This window comes from Macaca thibetana, chromosome 2, assembly GCF_024542745.1.
Source record: "Macaca thibetana thibetana isolate TM-01 chromosome 2, ASM2454274v1, whole genome shotgun sequence".
Classification (NCBI taxonomy): Eukaryota; Metazoa; Chordata; class Mammalia; order Primates; family Cercopithecidae; genus Macaca; species Macaca thibetana.
The window spans coordinates 160,143,584-160,162,172 of NC_065579.1; the positions used below are offsets into that span (position 1 = coordinate 160,143,584).

General features: G+C 41.3%; 1 protein-coding gene and 1 long non-coding RNA gene across 41 annotated transcripts in view; one reads left to right on the forward strand and one right to left on the reverse strand.

The window, feature by feature from the left end:
* The window catches only part of ZBTB20 (zinc finger and BTB domain containing 20), an 811,121-nt gene that overhangs the window by 782,426 nt on the left and 10,106 nt on the right, over positions 1–18,589 (forward strand). For 39 of the 40 annotated variants that reach the window (XM_050781935.1, XM_050781939.1, XM_050781938.1 and 36 more), the window contains one exon: positions 13,631–15,235. In XM_050781935.1, coding sequence (XP_050637892.1) covers positions 13,631–15,235 — 1,605 coding nt within the window. Of the gene's footprint in view, positions 1–4,695; positions 4,733–13,630; positions 15,236–18,589 lie in introns of all 40 variants that reach the window. The other variant, XM_050781963.1, reaches the window with a different exon arrangement.
* Positions 8,457–13,698, reverse strand: LOC126949265 (uncharacterized). Its single transcript, XR_007723643.1, has 3 exons — positions 13,554–13,698; positions 9,359–9,487; positions 8,457–8,636 (listed from the first exon to the last, which is right to left on the reverse strand). It is a non-coding gene; the product is annotated as an uncharacterized LOC126949265 (long non-coding RNA).

Below are 18,589 nucleotides of genomic sequence, written 5' to 3' on the forward strand. Positions count from 1 at the left end.
ATACAGCATGTGACTGTCAGTCTAGCAAGGAGACAGTTCTTGAGAAATCCACCCCCCACACACTGTGTTCCCAAGCTCGTCTTACGGGAATGGCATGATTTGATCAGCAGCAGGCAGAGCTGGCCCAGGGAAACAAGAGCTTGGCATAGGAATCTTAGTGCCCTCCTGCTGGAAGGGCCCTCAAGAGAGTTGCTTCATGCCCACCCTCCCTCAACTGGCTGGACAGTAGAAGGATGTGTAGGAAAACAAATTCCTGGCTGAATGAATAGAGGATTAAATGAATGAGAGATGAGTTCACTCCTCCAGAAGTCCCCGCCATCCCACTTGAATAGAAAGGCTAACTTTGAAGCCACTCTGTTCTCCATGGCACTATTTTGTGTATACTCAGCTTTGGAATATGGTTGCCATCTGCTCCCAGTACTTAGGACTAAGGAAGTTTTGGGGTGGGTAGGAGGAGGCTGGGAGGGAAGAAAAGAGACACTTAAAATGAGCTAATGATCTCCTTTGTGTTAGAGTCTAGGTTTCAGAACATCAGTCCTGTACTTCAAGAACAAAACACCAGTGTGTCTTAGACCACACCAGGCGCCAGCACATCAGATAAAGCCTGTGCTGTGTGGTGTTCAGCCACCGAGCCTGGAGAAGTTCTAAAAGTGAAATTGCAGGTGCACACTGAGGAAACTAAAAGGAGAAAAGGCCAAGGGTAAAAATACAATCAGGAGGGCTCTGCAGATGCGTATCTGTGGGGTTACAGTCATTGAAAAATGAGTCTACTAATTAATGAGTTGGATAATACTATAAAGGCAAGGAATTTAAGGATCTTGAGAAGAAATGAGACACTTTTCCATACACTCTGAGTATATTGTGAGCCTTTAATATAATCTCAGGGTGAAAGTGACCTGGCTATTGTGTATTGCTGTAGATTTAACTGTTGATTAAGTGTTAGAGATTGCCGTACTAGAGGCATGCATGGTGGTCCTTTAAAAACAGAAAAGGCTGTTAAGCTCGGCTAGTAAGACAATCAAACATCTCTGAAAGGCAGGGATAACTCATAGAGCTTCCTAGCTTCCCTGGTATTGTTTGTATAAATTGTTGGGAGTTTTTTGTTTGTTTGAGACAGAATCTCACTCTGTTGCCTAGGTTGGAGTGCAGTGACGTGATCTCAGCTCACTGCAACCTTCACCTCCAGGGTTCAAGTGATTGTCCTGCCTCAGCCTCCTGACTAGCTTGAATTACAGGCATGCGCCACCATGCCCAGCTAATTTTGTATTTTAGAAGAGACAAGGTTTCACCATGTTGGCTAGGCTGGTCTCAAGCTCCTATACTTAAGTGATTCACCTACCTCAGCCTCCCAAAGTGCTGAGATTACAGGTGTGAACCACCATGCCTGGTCAAATTGTTGGTTTTAACACAAAATCATATTGATAATTTATGTACTGAAATAACATGCCGGAGAATAATAATTAAGCTGGGGATGTATGCTAGTGAAAAAAAATATTACAGTGAAGTTTATTTTGGGAAAGGATTAGCTAATTGGCTAGGTATGACATTTGAAGGCCTTGTATTGTTATATATTCAATAGTAGGCCTGTATCTTGAATTGGAGGAAGGCAGAAATTCTTTTTGCCATGCAAGGGAAGAACCTCATCAATGATGTATATAAGTATAAATTTAAGAGACAATGACAATCCTAGAAATGCAAAATACCACTTTAGGGAGCTCTAAGTGATTGCTGAGCAGTGTGTCACACTCAGTGCCTGCGAGCAGCAAATCAGTACATATTTGTTGGCTGTGTGAGCTCTGGCCTTGACTCCTGTCTTCCAGCAGGAACCAGTCATACACAACGGTGACTCAGCCACAATTAGGATATTAGTAATGCTCTAAATCTATCTCATGTACAGTTTCTCTTCCTAGAAACCTTATGTGCCTCATATTCTGTTTGTCCCTACAACATCCCTGTGAAGCATACACACCTTCACTTTACAGGTGGGATAACAGGTTCACAAAGGAATAATTTAATTCTTTGTCTTCAAATGTGAAATGTTTGATAATCAGTATACTGACCCAGCTCATTGTAATGTTTTTCACATTATTTCAGGTTTCCTAGGCAAAGGACATATTTTATCTTTCTCATTATTATTTTTAATTAGTTTTCAGAAAAGGTGAGATAAAAACAGAATCTAACAAATATCCCATGGAGATATTTGGTGTTCTCTTTTCTTTCAAGAATAAATTAAGACCTTCTCTGCTCCTCTCTGCTGGCTCTCTCGGCAGATAGTCAAAATCCCATGCCAATTTTCAAATGAATAAGGGCTCATTCTAATAGCTGATCACAGTCCCCTCTGTTGAGGAAACAGCCTTTTAAATTCATGTCTGGACCCTGAATAAGTTACTCTTGGTTATAAACTTTAACAGTTTGACCTGAAGGTTTTTAAACTGTACTAATATATAACCTGGTTGTGAGTTCAGCAATAAATGTATCCCCAGTATGTGAAGGGCCAAAGAGAAAACTAGTGTCTTTTATTCTCTCCAGTGACCTTCACTAAATATTGCATATTTACTTTGTAAATGAGGACACCCAGTGGCCACCAAGAGAAAATATTCTAAACAATCCTTGACACTACTGTTAACGTACATATAAATACCCTGTTATCAATGCTGATTGATAGGTATTTCTGTAACATCTGTTACCAAGCAGGGTAGCTTCCCTAACTTAGGCAAAAGTGATCGGAGTTTGGCCCGATCATTTTTCTATCACATCATAGATTGGTTATCTCTTCTTATTTTTTGTTACAAAGTATGGCTTAGCTTTGGGTTCTGAATCCTCTGTTGACATGGGGACCCAGTGAGCTGTCTCTCTGGGGAAATTGAATCAAGGAGATAGAGACAGCATGGCATGTGTCAGAAATCATAAATGAATGAGCAGAGTTTGTGGGCAACTGAGTGAACACATAAAACAATTGCTTGGACTTTAAATTCATAATGAAAATAGAACTGTGGGTAGGTAGGGAAATAAAGGACAAGAAGAAGAGCATTACACAGAACTTCAGGGTGGGAAAGCCCTCTCGGGACCATATCACATAGACGTATCTCAGAGTAAATCTGCAGCCTGAGATTCCCACTTATCGTCAATATGTTTGTGAAGTGTAGTGAAGAGTTGACCAAACAAGCAGTCACATAGAACCCACACATTATACAGAAACATGCTGGGCACAACGAGCGATCCAGTTATATATTTGTAGTTGTCATTGTAGTTGTGGTTACAACAAGACAAGATACTAGCCTTTGGGAGGCTTGGAGTCTTAGAGAGATAAGACAGACACAAATGAAAAAAGAAAGAGAAGAGACAATAATACATTGGTAAGAACTAACTTAGGTATTACACGTATAGGAAGTTCAGGTGAACTTCCCCAACACTCCTCAACATTCAGGTACAAAAAACTCCCTTATTTTTCTAAAGAAAATTAAACCTGAGGCCCCTGACACCAAATTAGCAAGAAATACAGCCAAGTTTTGGGGCTCCCTTCTCATCCCTAGATTGGTACAAGACTCAGTGAAATCTAATTCCTTAGTCCATGATGGTCTCCATCATTGACATTGCTTGACTACCCCACAAAGATGCCATTGAGCCTGGTCCTTCTGACTGCCAGCACTACTGCACTAGCTGGGTTTACAGATGCCCTCCACAGTGGTCCTTGCTGTTGACCATTGGCCCAGCCCTCAGATGATCACTGCTCCTCTCAAAGCAGTGCCTTTTTATGTCCAGCCTCCAGAAGTGTGCCAAGCAGTTACCCCAACTGGAGCTGTATGCAAGTAGAGACCTTGCTATTTTCTCTCCAGTAGTGCTATCCAATTCTCAAACTCCAAAGCATCAATCAACCTCACTCTCCTCACCCCAGAAGGGGCCCAGGTTAATAATTCATTTTAGAGAACAGAGATTAGTAAAGAAAACTCTTTAAGGTTTCTTCTTTAGGGCTTAATGGGCTCTGAAACCACAACTCCCTCAGGCAAAGGACCCTATAAAGTATACAAAAACCTGGCGTTCTTTCCTACAGGTGGAGGAAGGGGGAGCTACCTTCTCATTAGGAAACTTTTCTTATTTGGTGAGAACAAGCCAAAAATTACTGTCTCAGTTTATTACCTCACCAACCAGTGGAAACCAAGAAAAGAGAATTCAGGATGAACTCTAGTAATCACAGAAGGCTTCACAGAGAAGGAAGAAGTTTGAATAAGGTTCATGGAAATGATAAGACTTGGTGAGGAGAGAAACCACAATAACTGAAGAACTGTGAAGAAGAAGAAGCAGAAGAGAAGTAAAAATGAATGTAATCCACACAAAGGAAAGCAAAATGGCCAACCTTTTGGATTAGCATAGAGATTTTATTTTAGAGAAAATCAAATCCAACCAAATCAGTGAAGTGAGATCAGATAATTTAAACGTTAGCTATAGCTATAGGTGACTTCTATAGCTCAATGACTTTTTTGATAATATGTAAATAATATAAATATTATACAAAAGAATATATAAAGATATCATAAAGATAAAATGCCTACTTGTGATTAAAATGATTACAAAGTATGCCTTCTACTTTACTTATTTACCAGAACCACCCAAGGTTTTGAGTTCTATCTGACAGCACTTATTCTTCATCTCAGTATAAGCTAAAAAGGAACTTATGTCCTATTCTTTCTTTTTAAGAATTTCCTGTGCCTGGTTCTATAATGGATCACCCGAGGTACGCAGATGAATTTCAGCTACTCTCTGAACCTAGCCCACACAAATCACTTCAGTGCTTCCATTTTAACCAGTCATCCAACAAAACAGATTTACCTTTTTCCTTGGCTTTTCCCTGTTGCTTTGGGGTAGAAGGTCTTTACTCCTCAGTAAAATTATCTATCATGGCTCAAGTCCATAGAGAAATCGGCCGGGTGCAGTGACTCATGCCTGTAATCCCAGCACTTTGGGAGGCCAGAGCAGGCGGATCACAAGATAAGGAGTTTGAGACCAGCCTGACCAAAATAATGAAACCCCGTCTCTACTTAAAAAAAAAAAAAAAAAAAAAGCCAGGCGTGGTAGTGGGCACCTGTAATCCCAGCTACTCAAGAGGCTGAAGCAGGAGAATCGCTTGAACTTGGGAGGCAGAGGTTTCATTGAGCTGAGATTGTGCCACTGCACTCCAGCCTAGGGGACAGAGGAAGACTCTGTCTCAAAAAAAAAAAAAAGAGAGAGAGAGAGAAATCTTGCATTCCCCTCCTACCAACAAACAGAGATACTTTTGAAAAACAGTGGTCTCATTGGAAGCAACTTTTTTTATTTTTCAGAAAGACCCAAGCAGGGAGAACATTTGAGCATGAATTTGAGGACCTGCTTCAAAAGTAGTTTCAGAATGCCACAGCAACAGAGGACTAAAGGAAGTTCTATGAATTGGGAACTTGATGATATTTTTTGTCAGAACACTTTTTTTTTAATGACACTATTGAGTTCTGTTTTCTCACTCATTTAAGTCTAGACGAAAGTTTTCCCAAAGTCAAAAAATTAGTTTCTTACCTAACTATAATTCATCAGTGTGTGATGATATTCTTTAAAGAAATGCCATACCTGGGAGTTATACTGAATCTTTGAACTCACTGAATTTAGAAATCTGGTTTTTTCTATAAAATAAGTATATGATGATGTAGAGACCACAAGAACAGATTATTAAGTAAGAAGATGCTGGTTTTCATATATTCAATTTTTAAATTTATGATTTCTTTTTAAGCAAAAGACCTAACTTATTAACTGTACAATTGAATATACAGATCCTTCTTTAAGGTCTATTCAAAGCCAAGTTCAAACAGCACAACTTTGTGAATGTGAGTAGATCCCTTGGTTCATTTTTGTATCCCACCCACGGATGTAGCATCTCTGTATTTTTGTTCCCCAGATTTATTGAACAAAGGAAAAGGTTACAATAGGGCAGTAGCTAAATTTGTAAAAAAAAGCGCTTTAGAGATAGAAAAAATGAAACTCCTAAAAGGTATCTCAAAAGGTTTACAATATAAGAGGATTTAAAGGCATCAACCTCAGATTTCATCGACTTTTCTCCTTAGTCCCAGCAGGTCTTCTCCCCCACATTTCATTTCAACTTTGGAATGAGGGCATAAGTGTCTTTCAGAATGTTGTCTGAAATTATCTATCAAATTCCTTTATTCACAGAGTAAAACTTAATTTTCACAAACTGTACTGTAATGTAAACTTCAACAGTTTACCTCATTACAATCATTGGAATCGGATGCTCAAAGTATAAAAATTCATAAAGCATATAACCTGATAATACTCAAGACTGAAGTTTTAAGTTATGGTTGGAATTGGTTTCCATAAAGTGGATGCTCAATTACTTGTTGATTGATTGATTATGCCCTCACCTCATAAGTAAGGGATTTAAGGTGGCTTAAAATAATATTCAACTGTTAATAAATATGTAGGAAATATATTTCTATATAACTACAAAAAAAAAGAAATCAGAGTAGAGGTAAAATAAATAATTGATAATATAATGAGGGTGGTGAAAATGTTACATAGAAAAGCGTACCATGAGGTCCTACATAGTTGCTAAAAGGGGGCCTAAATTTTTATTCTGAGCTCCCTAGTAAACAGAGCCAAGAGGGAAACATGATCAGTTATGATATTCACAGGCTCCACAAAGAAAAGCAAAACACAGCTTTTCGTGAGCACTGAGGTCTGGGAGAAGTTGATTGATTAATGTATGTTTACAACATCAAAGATCCTTATGGATAAATTTCTTTCATTGATTTAGATTTCAGATCATTTGTATCCTTATGGTTCCATTTACAGTGGAGTATTCTCAGTAAATGTTTCACTAATGAATTGGTGAAAATTCAAGTGACCCCAAAAGCAACTTCATTCATAAGTCAGTTGTATTTACAGTTTTACAATATGGGCAGGCATGCCCTCATCCTTTCTTAGAGATTAACAGCAGACTTAACATAAAAAGGCAAGCCGAAGACCTGGGCTAACCAAGGGAAACTGTGAGACCTCTAAGGCCAAATAAAAAGACTTTTCTGGAATTACTTTCTCCTTTGGACCTGTAAAATCCCACTAGTAATGTAAATCTGTTCTCAGCCTTAGATAAAGTACAAAGCTCTTATTTTTTGGTGGAGTGAAGAGAGGAAAAAGAAGTCAGGAATGGGAGATAAGTCAAGATTTGGGGATGGGCCTGAAAATCACAGGGCAAATGTTTTTGTAGTTCTCAATTTTGCCTCCTTGTTCCCCATACTTCAGGCTTAGTAAAACTTAGTGGTTTAACAGCAAAAAGGAAGAAAGGGAAGGAGGAAAAAAGTCTTGCAAGTAAACTATTTTTTTGGCTGATTAGATGTGTATATTGAGTTTATATTTATTTTTTATTCAAATTATACCACAATATCTAATTTTTAACAGTCAAAAAATGTTAAAGGGTGTTTTCTAATTCTTCTGTGGATTTGTCTTAACTGTCAAAAGGTATCTACTCTGAGTAAGACAAAGTTTGCTAAATAATAGTTAGCTTCAACAGTTGTAAACGATATGGCTGCCATAATCCAGATTTCTACTAGTATTAGTAGTTATCTATATTTCTGTCTTCCCTTTCAATCTTTTTCAAAAATCTTTCTCTTCTGAAAAGTAACTTTTCTCGTTTTGGCTAAGATTGTTTGCTTTCTTACACAAAATAGCATCAGCTCAACTTAAGTAAATGGAAAAGATTAGTTCAACAGACCTTATGCATCAGAGAGTAATGCAATCACAAAGTTTGCATCAGTTTTAGAAGCTTTGACTATGGAAAGCAGTTACAAGTATTTTCAAGAGGGATGCCTGAATCTCAATCCACAGCTCTTAATTTGGGGAAAACACAGACCCCTTTGAGATTTTGATGAAAGCCACTGATCTTATTCCTATAAAAGTATAAACATGTCCATTCATGAAAACTATACATACCCCCTAAAACCCAAACATAAAACCAAGGACCTTTAACTGCTTTTAAGTATTCTCTAGAAATGTTCTATGAATGAATAAAAATTCAGGTAATATTAAAGACATACCCAATTACAGTAGTGGGATCATAAATAGAGTGGTGTTGTAAATACTGTAAACAAGTTAGCAATTTTTAATGTCTTTGTCTAGATAAAATAATAAGTAGTGACTAAAAAAGCACATCCAGCTAGTCCCCAACTTTCATAGGTAGCCATTCCTGCAAATATGTTTGAAAGTCAAATTTCTGCAAGTGTAAAGTCAAATTTTTTCTAACTTCAACAACTGATGTATGTTTTATGTGAAGAATTCTGTTACCAATGGCTAAAAAATGTGCTGAAATCCCTGATGGGTCCTCCAGACTGGGCTTAGACAATCTGGAAGATAGAGGAGAACCCTCATTGGGAGATGGCCCAAAACATCCCCCTTTTCACCCAAGAATGGGTAAGTAAAACTGTACAGCTCTCCCTCCCCTAGGCTGATGACCCTCCCTAGTCTCACTACTGAGGTAATAACAGCTGGGATATGCCAGGTATGTGGAGCCAGGGTAGGAGAAAGAGATCTTGTCTGCTTGCCACCTTCCATGTGCGTGTGATTTCTCCAGTGCTCCCAGCCACCGTCCCAAGACTGTGATGATACTAGTGAGATAGAAAGAGAGAGCAGGGTGGTTCAGAGTCATTTGCTCTGGATGGAACCTGTGAGCGAGAAACTATGATACCTCCTCTAGTGCAGGGATTCAGCAGGACTCCCTTGGCATATATGAAGAGGTAAAGTAGATGTAACTGAGGTCTTACCCCAGGCAGGGGGTTTGGAGAATAAGGGAGCTCAGTCACCAAAATACATCCCCCCTTTCTCCAGAGATGACTAACTCTTTCCTAGTGTGACTAACTTGGCAAGCTGCACCCTGTTTCATGTGCAGACCCACTAACCTCATCTGGCGCCCCAAATTGAAAGCTCAAAGGCTTTCTGGCCCTGCCACTTGACTTAGGCTTATTAACTGGACCGAAATTTATATTGTTTTCATTTGAGAGATGGTGTTTCCTTCCAAGTCCAGAGATTTCAAATCCCCATCCCCCTCTATAGCATCTTACCCTCGCACTAGTCTCATTTTATATATCCTTTTGCTCTCCTGATTGAGAAAGGACTGGATTTCACACCTAATTAAAAGAGATTGTATTGCCTGCTGTTTCCTTTCTTGCTCATTTTCTCTTGTGAGCAGGCAGCTTTTTATTCTCATGCTAAGTCCTATCCCTGGACCCCTGCAGCTTAAGGGACAGGCAGGAGCAAGGTTCCTGCAAAACAGAGAGTCAGGCCCTCTATCCCCAATTCCCCACAGGCAGATTTTCCCTTCGGTACTCACCCCTGCTTTAGCCCCATCTGTGTTGTGCTCTCGCAGAACAGTCACTTAGAATACATGATGACGTTCATTACTGCAATTCCTTCCATGTTTCTGGGGAATGCCATCACAGGCTGACTCTATATTTTTACTCTAGTGAAAAGGAGGTGAGTTATTATTTTAAAACAGGGAACTATTTTTATCACTTTTTCATTTTGCCATCAGTTTTGTGTTCATAACACTGTGCATTTTTTATTTCGGGTGGGGAAGAATCCCCAAATACACATAATCACATACTCTATGTAAAGTTTTGTGGTTTTGTACAGTTGATAGGGTTGGGGTTTGGGTGGTGGTGGGTTTTGTTTTTTTTTTTTTTTTTGAATAGCCCAAATGCCTATTCAGTGCCAATCTAAGAAAGAATAGAGTTAGCATTTTCACACCATTCCTTCCTATACACTCCCTGAATAACCATCTAATCAAGATTTGTTTTCAATGGGGGACAAATCTTCTACAGTAGAGTATTTCAGATTTATTCCATTGGAATCTATACATTAATGTCCATTGGATGAAAAGGACATGCTCACAAAAGCCTGGACTTTGCCTTGCTGTGGCAGAAACTTTTTCCCACTGTATTAGTGTTAAAAATAAAAGAAAGCCTGGGAAAGGAATTGCCTCAGCATTGTGTGCTGGAGGAATGAGGAGCGCTTGAATGGGGAGGCAGGGTCCCCCTTCGCATCTGTACTCATATCAGCAAAAACGATTCAGCTTTTCATGACTGTTCACTGCAGTGTGGGGCCAGTGTACTCAGGGAGATATTTAAGAATTGTGTCTATAAAATTCAACCAGCCATGTCAGATCAGGTTGTGTACGTGTGCAGGTTTAGGTTTGTCTCTGTGGTTTTTAATGAAGTTGGTGGCAATATTATCACAGAAGTCTTAACTCAGACTATTTAGTAGATAACTTGATTGTTTAGATGAACTAAATTTGCAATCCAGTCCGGTCAGTTTGCATTTTTCTCATGAAATTGTGTGTGTGTGTGATTATGTGTTCATTTCTCATCTCTGAAGGCAACCTTCATCATTACTTTCAGAGTCTTTTTTTTTTTCTGCTGAGAATTAAGGTAACTCTCGATCTTTGGGCACTTCAAGTTTCATTCCTCAGTGATCCACTGTTATGCAGTGGAAAAAGCATTAAGAGGCATAGGATCTAATCCCAACACTGCCATGTGCTACTGTGTAAAACTTTGGGGCAAGTCTTTTAGACATTTTGAGAGCCTCAACTTTCTCTTATATGAAATAGTAATAAGAATACTTGTCCTGAAGGGCTGGGCACAGTGGCTCATGCCTGTAATCCCAGCACTTTGGGAGGCTGAGGCAGGCAGATCACCTGAGGTCAGGAGTTCGAGACCAGCCTGGCCAACATGGTGAAAACCCATCTACTAAAAATACAAAAATTAGCTGGGTGTTGTGGTGGCACACGCCCTGTAATCCCAGCTACTCGAGAGGCTGAGGCACAAGAATGGCTTAAACCCGGGTATTGAAGGTTGCAGTGAGCTGAGATTGTGCCACTGCACTCCAGCCTGGGCAACAGAGCAAGACTCTGTCCAAAAAAAAAAAAAAAAAAAAAAAAAAAACATGTCCGGAACACATATAGGCTTGCTATAAGGGGTAAATGAGATGTTACATGTAAAAGAGTTGTATACACTGTCAGATACTACGTGGATACTAATTATTGTGATAATTGTGATAGAGCTACTTCCCAGAATTATCTGAAAGAAAACTCTGTCATATATGACATCTCTAGTGTTATTGTTGTAACCAATGCTATCAGCAAATGTGTGTTTAAAGAGTGTTTTCACTTGTATAGAAAAAATGTAATAAATCCATCCTACACAGAGATGATCACAGACACAACCAGTTTTACTGCCTATTGTTTTTCTTAAATGAAAGAGACCTTGGTTATAGTAAAATTGTATATCGAAAATTCTACACCATAGTGCCAGTTAGTTAGTTGTCTTACTTCTTGCACTGTGACGTCTAAAAAAATAAGTTATTTAAGTTAGACAACTGAGGCTATATCGAAGCATGACAGCCTAGAAACATGAAAGCCATAGTAAATCACGGATAGGTATAGAAGCAGCTGGAGGTAGTGGTGGACAAAGCCTTTCATACAGCTTTACAACAGAGCCATGGATCCCTAAGGGCCAGACCTCAGTCCGGGGCAAACTATGCAATATAACGAAGCAGTGAAGAGGGTGAACTCTAGAGCCAGACAGCCTGGGTTTAAATGCCAGTCTACCAGCAATTGCCTGTGCGTACTTGAGCAAGTTTCTTAGTTTCTCTGGCCTCAGTTTCCTCGTCTGTAAAATGGGAATAATATCATCTACTCCCCATGGTTGCTGTAAGATTAAATGAAATCATATACATAAAGCAGTTAGAACCGTAACCCCTAAAAAATGTTCTCTTGTGATTACTATCGTGGTATGTATGTAGATTGAACTCAGCAAGAACTTGAAATTTGGTCGTCTGCTGATTGAGTTCCTGAACAGACCTTCCTAGGTTATTTGTGCCCTTCTTTGGGGCCGTATTTTGTATTAACATGGTTACAGGGGATTCACCTTAATTCTTTAATCTGGCAAAGAGAATTTGTCTTATATAAGTAAAAACGATGGAATCTGTAGCCTAATACAATATTTTAGGCACATAACAGACCTGATGGAGTCAAAACAAGAAAGAATGCTCTTACACAAATTAGTGCAAATTGTATTATTGAACATTTATTAAGTTAAGCTCATACCATGTGAGGGTGATTGAGTGAAGCAAGGTAGAAAAGCTCATTGAACTGAGTTTCCTGAACAAGTCTTCTGTCAGAGTTCGAGGAGGTAGGCCTTCTTCCTATCTGCAGGCTGTCACCTCTCAGGTGGCTTCTCACAAGATGGAGAGATTTGGGTCACAAGCCAACAGTCAGTGCTTGGGCCATTTGGTTTTGAAAGCCCACTTACTTCACTTTCTCAAGCTGATTGTTCAGTTGTAAAGGCCAGAATGGGGAATCTGATTGAATAATTATTTGCAGGGGAATTCTCTAGAGCCATTTGAGAGGTGAGCTAGAAAAATAGAAAAGCCCTAAGATCTGCTGTGGCCACCTGTTTTCTTTCTCATTCTGAATCCAAATCTTATCAATATTATCCCTTGTCATACAGCCTATGTTATAGGGGTGGCACTGGGTCAGGCTATCCGCAGCCTCCACATAGCTGTTGCCTTCCTCCTGGGAGCTGTTTAATACTTCGCTGTGGCAAGTACATAAAGCACCCTATTACCCAAGGAGATCATATATCCCACTTCTGGTTTAGTCCTGCTATCCTGGCCTAATTATTAACAATGCTCCCTTTCACTCTTGAAAGTGCCCCGCTTGAATAATAAATATGATCGCCAATGTACTCTAGTCTCCTGGGTCAGAACTGCCATCTCTGACCTTTTTAACATTCCTTCTTCATTAAGCCTCAGAAAATTCAGAAAACCTTCCATATCACATGCAACCACCCTAGAAAGTGCTCAGACAGGTTGTCAGAGATGACAAGAAGAATGAGTAGATACAGAAAGCAGCCATGGAGTGCCCCTTTAGCAAGCAGATTGCTTTCTGTAGCCCATCCATCATCCGGAAAGCATGGTCATGACTGTTTGGTAGACGTCTTAGTCTGGGTTGAATTTTCACGAATTTTTGCATACATGGTGTGGGTTTTGATAATATGCCACATGACTTAATAGGAAGGAGGTTTATTTGTTAACTATGAATATGGTCACTGTGTATGAATAAAATAAGGGACTTGGATAAGTTGAGGGAAATGTAAACTCTCCCAAAGAATCTGGGCTTAGGCCTGTCTAAAGTGAAGGCAAGTAAATAAATGCATAAATAAAAATAAAGTGGAGGTATAGTGTGCCATAAGAACAAGTCTTCCATTTGCCTTTCAGTTTTTTGCTGAAGCTATAGGAATAGCAGGCAAGCAAACCATCTGGTTATTAGGCCACTCTAACTCAGCCGAAGCTCTGGGCAATTAACATGGATACCCAAAATGGCTGCGGCGCTAAGGCCGGAATTGGAGCAAAATTCAAGGTCCTTTTCCCTCAGGCCATCGTACCTACAGTTTGTATGCCGCAGCCTGTCCATCTCCCCGCTTGCGTATGTAAGGGCAGTGCTTCTAGGAGCCATGAGCATTACTCACCTGAAACCTAGGTGCTAGGAATGCAGCCAGCTAGATCTGACCCATGCCTGTTTTGTGTCTGCGTTGACATGCTGCAGGTGACATCAGTTGCAAGGGGATGACCGAGCGCATTCACAGCATCAACCTTCACAACTTCAGCAATTCCGTGCTCGAGACCCTCAACGAGCAGCGCAACCGTGGCCACTTCTGTGACGTAACGGTGCGCATCCACGGGAGCATGCTGCGCGCACACCGCTGCGTGCTGGCAGCCGGCAGCCCTTTCTTCCAGGACAAACTGCTGCTTGGCTACAGCGATATCGAGATCCCGTCGGTGGTGTCAGTGCAGTCAGTGCAAAAGCTCATTGACTTCATGTACAGCGGCGTGCTACGGGTCTCGCAGTCGGAAGCTCTGCAGATCCTCACGGCCGCCAGCATCCTGCAGATCAAAACAGTCATCGACGAGTGCACGCGCATCGTGTCACAGAACGTGGGCGATGTGTTCCCGGGGATCCAAGACTCGGGCCAGGACACGCCGCGGGGCACTCCCGAGTCAGGCACGTCAGGGCAAAGCAGCGACACGGAGTCGGGCTACCTGCAGAGCCACCCACAGCACAGCGTGGACAGGATCTACTCGGCACTCTACGCGTGCTCCATGCAGAATGGCAGCGGGGAGCGCTCTTTTTACAGCGGTGCAGTGGTCAGCCACCACGAGACTGCACTCGGCCTGCCCCGCGACCACCACATGGAAGACCCCAGCTGGATCACACGCATCCATGAGCGCTCGCAGCAGATGGAGCGCTACCTGTCCACCACCCCCGAGACCACGCACTGCCGCAAGCAGCCCCGGCCTGTGCGCATCCAGACCCTAGTGGGCAACATCCACATCAAGCAGGAGATGGAGGACGATTACGACTACTACGGGCAGCAAAGGGTGCAGATCCTGGAGCGCAACGAATCCGAGGAGTGCACGGAAGACACAGACCAGGCCGAGGGCACCGAGAGTGAGCCCAAAGGTGAAAGCTTCGACTCGGGCGTCAGCTCCTCCATAGGCACCGAGCCTGACTCGGTGGAGCAGCAGTTTGGGCCTGGGGCGGCGCGGGACGGCCAGGCTGAACCCGCCCAACCTGAGCAGGCTGCAGAAGCTCCTGCCGAGGGTGGCCCGCAGCCAAACCAGCTAGAAACAGGTGCTTCCTCTCCGGAGAGAAGCAATGAAGTGGAGATGGACAACACTGTTATCACTGTCAGCAACAGCTCCGACAAGAGCGTCCTGCAACAGCCTTCGGTCAACACGTCCATCGGGCAGCCATTGCCAAGTACCCAGCTCTACTTACGCCAGACAGAAACTCTCACCAGCAACCTGAGGATGCCTCTGACCTTGACCAGCAACACACAGGTCATTGGCACAGCTGGCAACACCTACCTGCCAGCCCTCTTCACTACCCAGCCCGCGGGCAGTGGCCCCAAGCCTTTCCTCTTCAGCCTGCCACAGCCCCTGGCAGGCCAGCAGACCCAGTTTGTGACAGTGTCCCAGCCTGGCCTGTCGACCTTTACTGCACAGCTGCCAGCGCCACAGCCCCTGGCCTCATCCGCAGGCCACAGCACAGCCAGTGGGCAAGGCGAAAAAAAGCCTTATGAGTGCACTCTCTGCAACAAGACTTTCACCGCCAAACAGAACTACGTCAAGCACATGTTCGTACACACAGGTGAGTGCCACCCCACCTGGAGGCCTGGCAGCAGGGGCTGAGGGGGCTGTGGGAAGGCAAAGTGGGCAGGTAGAAGGGAAGGTCTGGGATCATCTTTCAGATTTTAAACTGACCCCACCACAAGCCTCTTCTAGAAGCCCCAACTGTGTTCCTCCCATCATAAGAACAAAGCACCCTGCCACCAAGAGACACCATCACAGAAATCCTTTATGGAGAAGGGATGTCCTAGGGATGTCCAGACGGCAGAAGAGAAGACTCCGGGCATCATATAAGCCATATTCAAGTATTTCTGTTTCAGAGGCAGCATATTGTAGTCAGGAAGAGCTGGAGCTCCAGAGCCAGATGGTCTGGCTTTAAATTTGGCCTTAGCCACTACTAAACCTTGTCACCTTGGAAAAATTACTTAACTTTTCTGTACTTCAGTTTCCTTGCATATAAAATAAGAATAAGCGTCATACACCTTCCTTATAGTGCTGTTTTGAGAATAAATTACTACATGTGAAGTCTTTAGGGTAGTTCCTAGCACATAATAAGTGCTCTATAAGTGGTAGCTATTATTAAGATGGTTAAGAGGAGCAGATGTCCAGTTTGTATAGTTTGGCTCCAAAAGGTAGAACTAGACCAGTGATTAGATGCTATCAGGAGATTCTTTCCACAAAACAAAAGAAAAATTTTGTTAACAATCAGACCTGTTCTGATATCAGATAGACTGCCTTTATATGGAGTGAGTTTCTGTAATTAGAGGCATTCAAGGAGAAAATGGATGAACATTTTTAGGGATTTTGTACCTAGGATTCAGTCATCAAGATGGGCAAGATTGTGTTTCATCCCTAGATTCTGTGATTCCAGAGCTAAGATCTCCTGATCTCTCAGCCAGTCCTTTTCGTTAGCTCCATAATGGGACAGAGATATGGAATTCCCATAGAATTGCGCATTCCATGGATGTGCCTCCATATAAGTGAGTACCTAAACAATTTTGATTTCACCTAGATTCTCTTGGACCTAAGAATACCTGCAACATTGATGATCATTATATTTGAAATTCTTTTTTTTTTTTTTTTTTTTTTTTTTGGTGAGACAAGGTTTTACTCTGTCACCTAGGCTGGAGTGCAGTAGCATGATCTCGGATCACTGCAGCCTCAACCTCCTGGACTGAAGCAGTCCTCCCACTTCAGCCTCCCAAGTAGCTGAGTCTACAGGCACATGCCACCACGGCCGTTTAACTTTTTTATTTTTTGTAGAGACAGGGTTTCACCATGTTGCCCAAGCTGGTCTCAAACTCCTGAGCTCAAGCCATCTGCCTGCCTCAACCTCCCAAAGTTCTGAGATTACAGGCACGAGCCACTGTGCCTGACCTCAGAATACCCTTATTAAATGACACATAATTTACCAGGGAAAAGTTACATACTTGAATTCTGATACATGAAAACAAATTAGTTTCTCAAAACAACCTTGTTTCTCAGGTCAAGTAGTAGGAATCCAAGAGACAGGACATAAAACAGCAAAGTTTAGATTGGGGACTGAAGGGAAAGAAAGCAACAGAGATGGAGACAAGGCATCAAACATGGAATTGTACAACTCAAATAGAACATTACTTAAGATAAACTTTGCCTTCTTTGCAGTGTAAGTCAGGACATTATGTAAATTAATGTGTGTACTTTTATGAGAATCAGTTTTTAAAGATCACAGTATTCACACTTCCAAATAAACAAAGTGACTCACTACTGAATTTAGGAAGAAATTTGGGTAGTGGTAAGTTGCTATGTGTATTTATAGGGATAAATGTGAATGTGCTAATGACCTGAGGTCAATCACAATAAATTTTCCATATGGTTTAGGTATCACCATTGTTGGGTGAAGTAATCAAATAGTAATGTTTTTATTTTGTAGCAACTTATTATTTATAGAGTATTATCACATAGTTTATATCCTTTCCTCCCCCAGATAGCTGATGTATAAGCCATTAAATTAAGGAACTTGCGGGGAGGGGTATAGGAAGGACCATTTGAAATTATCTCCTTAGCCAAACTTGACTTTGCTGGTCTTGGATCCATAAACATATCTACTCTTCCCTCTGTATGGCTCTTCAAGTAGACCTATCAGATACAAAGTTCACACATGCCGTTAGATCACATACTAAGGTAAGTCTTTAAATTTGCAACATAAAATTTTCAGTGTACTACCAAAAAATATCTTTTTGATGTATAAATACATTTCTCCAATGGATTTGCCAAAGATTCTGTGGTTAGCTGAGATAACTAGATTTGGACATGAGAAAACCAACAAAGGATTTGTGCACTCAGACATTATAGATGCAAAAGCTATAGGTAGAGTCATTTTATAAATCTGAGTTATGCTTAAAGTGTGAACTTCAGTCTTCTAGTAAATTATGAACATCCTCAGTAAATTATGAATGTTATTGTAATGGTGTGTATAATATAGCCCCACCTGAAAATAATAATGTGCATATATCAATCAGGCCCCTAATTTAAAAGAAGTAATGCTCTTCCCTGTCATTCCAAAATTATTTGGCAGTGGCAGTTTGGAAATCCTATCGGTCTTTCAAGACTTTTGTCTAAGTGAAGGATCCCCTAACCTAACAAAGTTTTAGAACAATTGGTCTAGATTTTCAAAAAGCAAGACAGCCGGAACATGTGGAAATAATTCAAGACCTGGGTTCATTGTAGCTCACATTTCCAAATGTGAGCTTTTCAATTTCTGGGGAAAACATAAAAAAATGGAACCTCAAAACTTTACAAGAGCCCAGTGGAAGTGATAAAAATTCAAAGCAAAAAGTCCAAATGTTAATATAAAAAGGTTCTAGGGAGCATGGGGATACTCGTAAGAGTAGGGTTGGACTCTGTGTTCCCACCCATACTCTAACTAAAAAGAATCCTAAAAAGAAAGAATAGCTTGACAAAGTTAAAAAGAAAGACATTTGGGTTCTCTCCATCACAGCTACTATGCAAACCAATAGACCTGCAGAGTAACTGTCTTAGCAATTCAGTAACTCCAAAGTTTAATATAGATGGTAGTTGCTTTCAACGACTGCAGAGATAAATTGTGTGTGATGGTACACACCAATAGTCCCAGATACTCAGGAGGCTGAGGCGGGAAGACTGCTTGAGCCCAGGAGTTTCGAGGCCAACCTGGTACCCATCTCTTAAAAAAAAAAAAAAAAAAAAAAAAAAAAAAAAAACAAGAGAATCAATTCTAAGATTCAGAGTCCAGTTAAAATCTTGTACTGCTCTATGTTAATGATCCACATTCATGAAAGAGTGTTTGGGGCCAGGCATGGTGGCTCACGCCTGTAATTCCAGCACTTTGGGAGGTAAAGGTGGGAGGATCACTTGA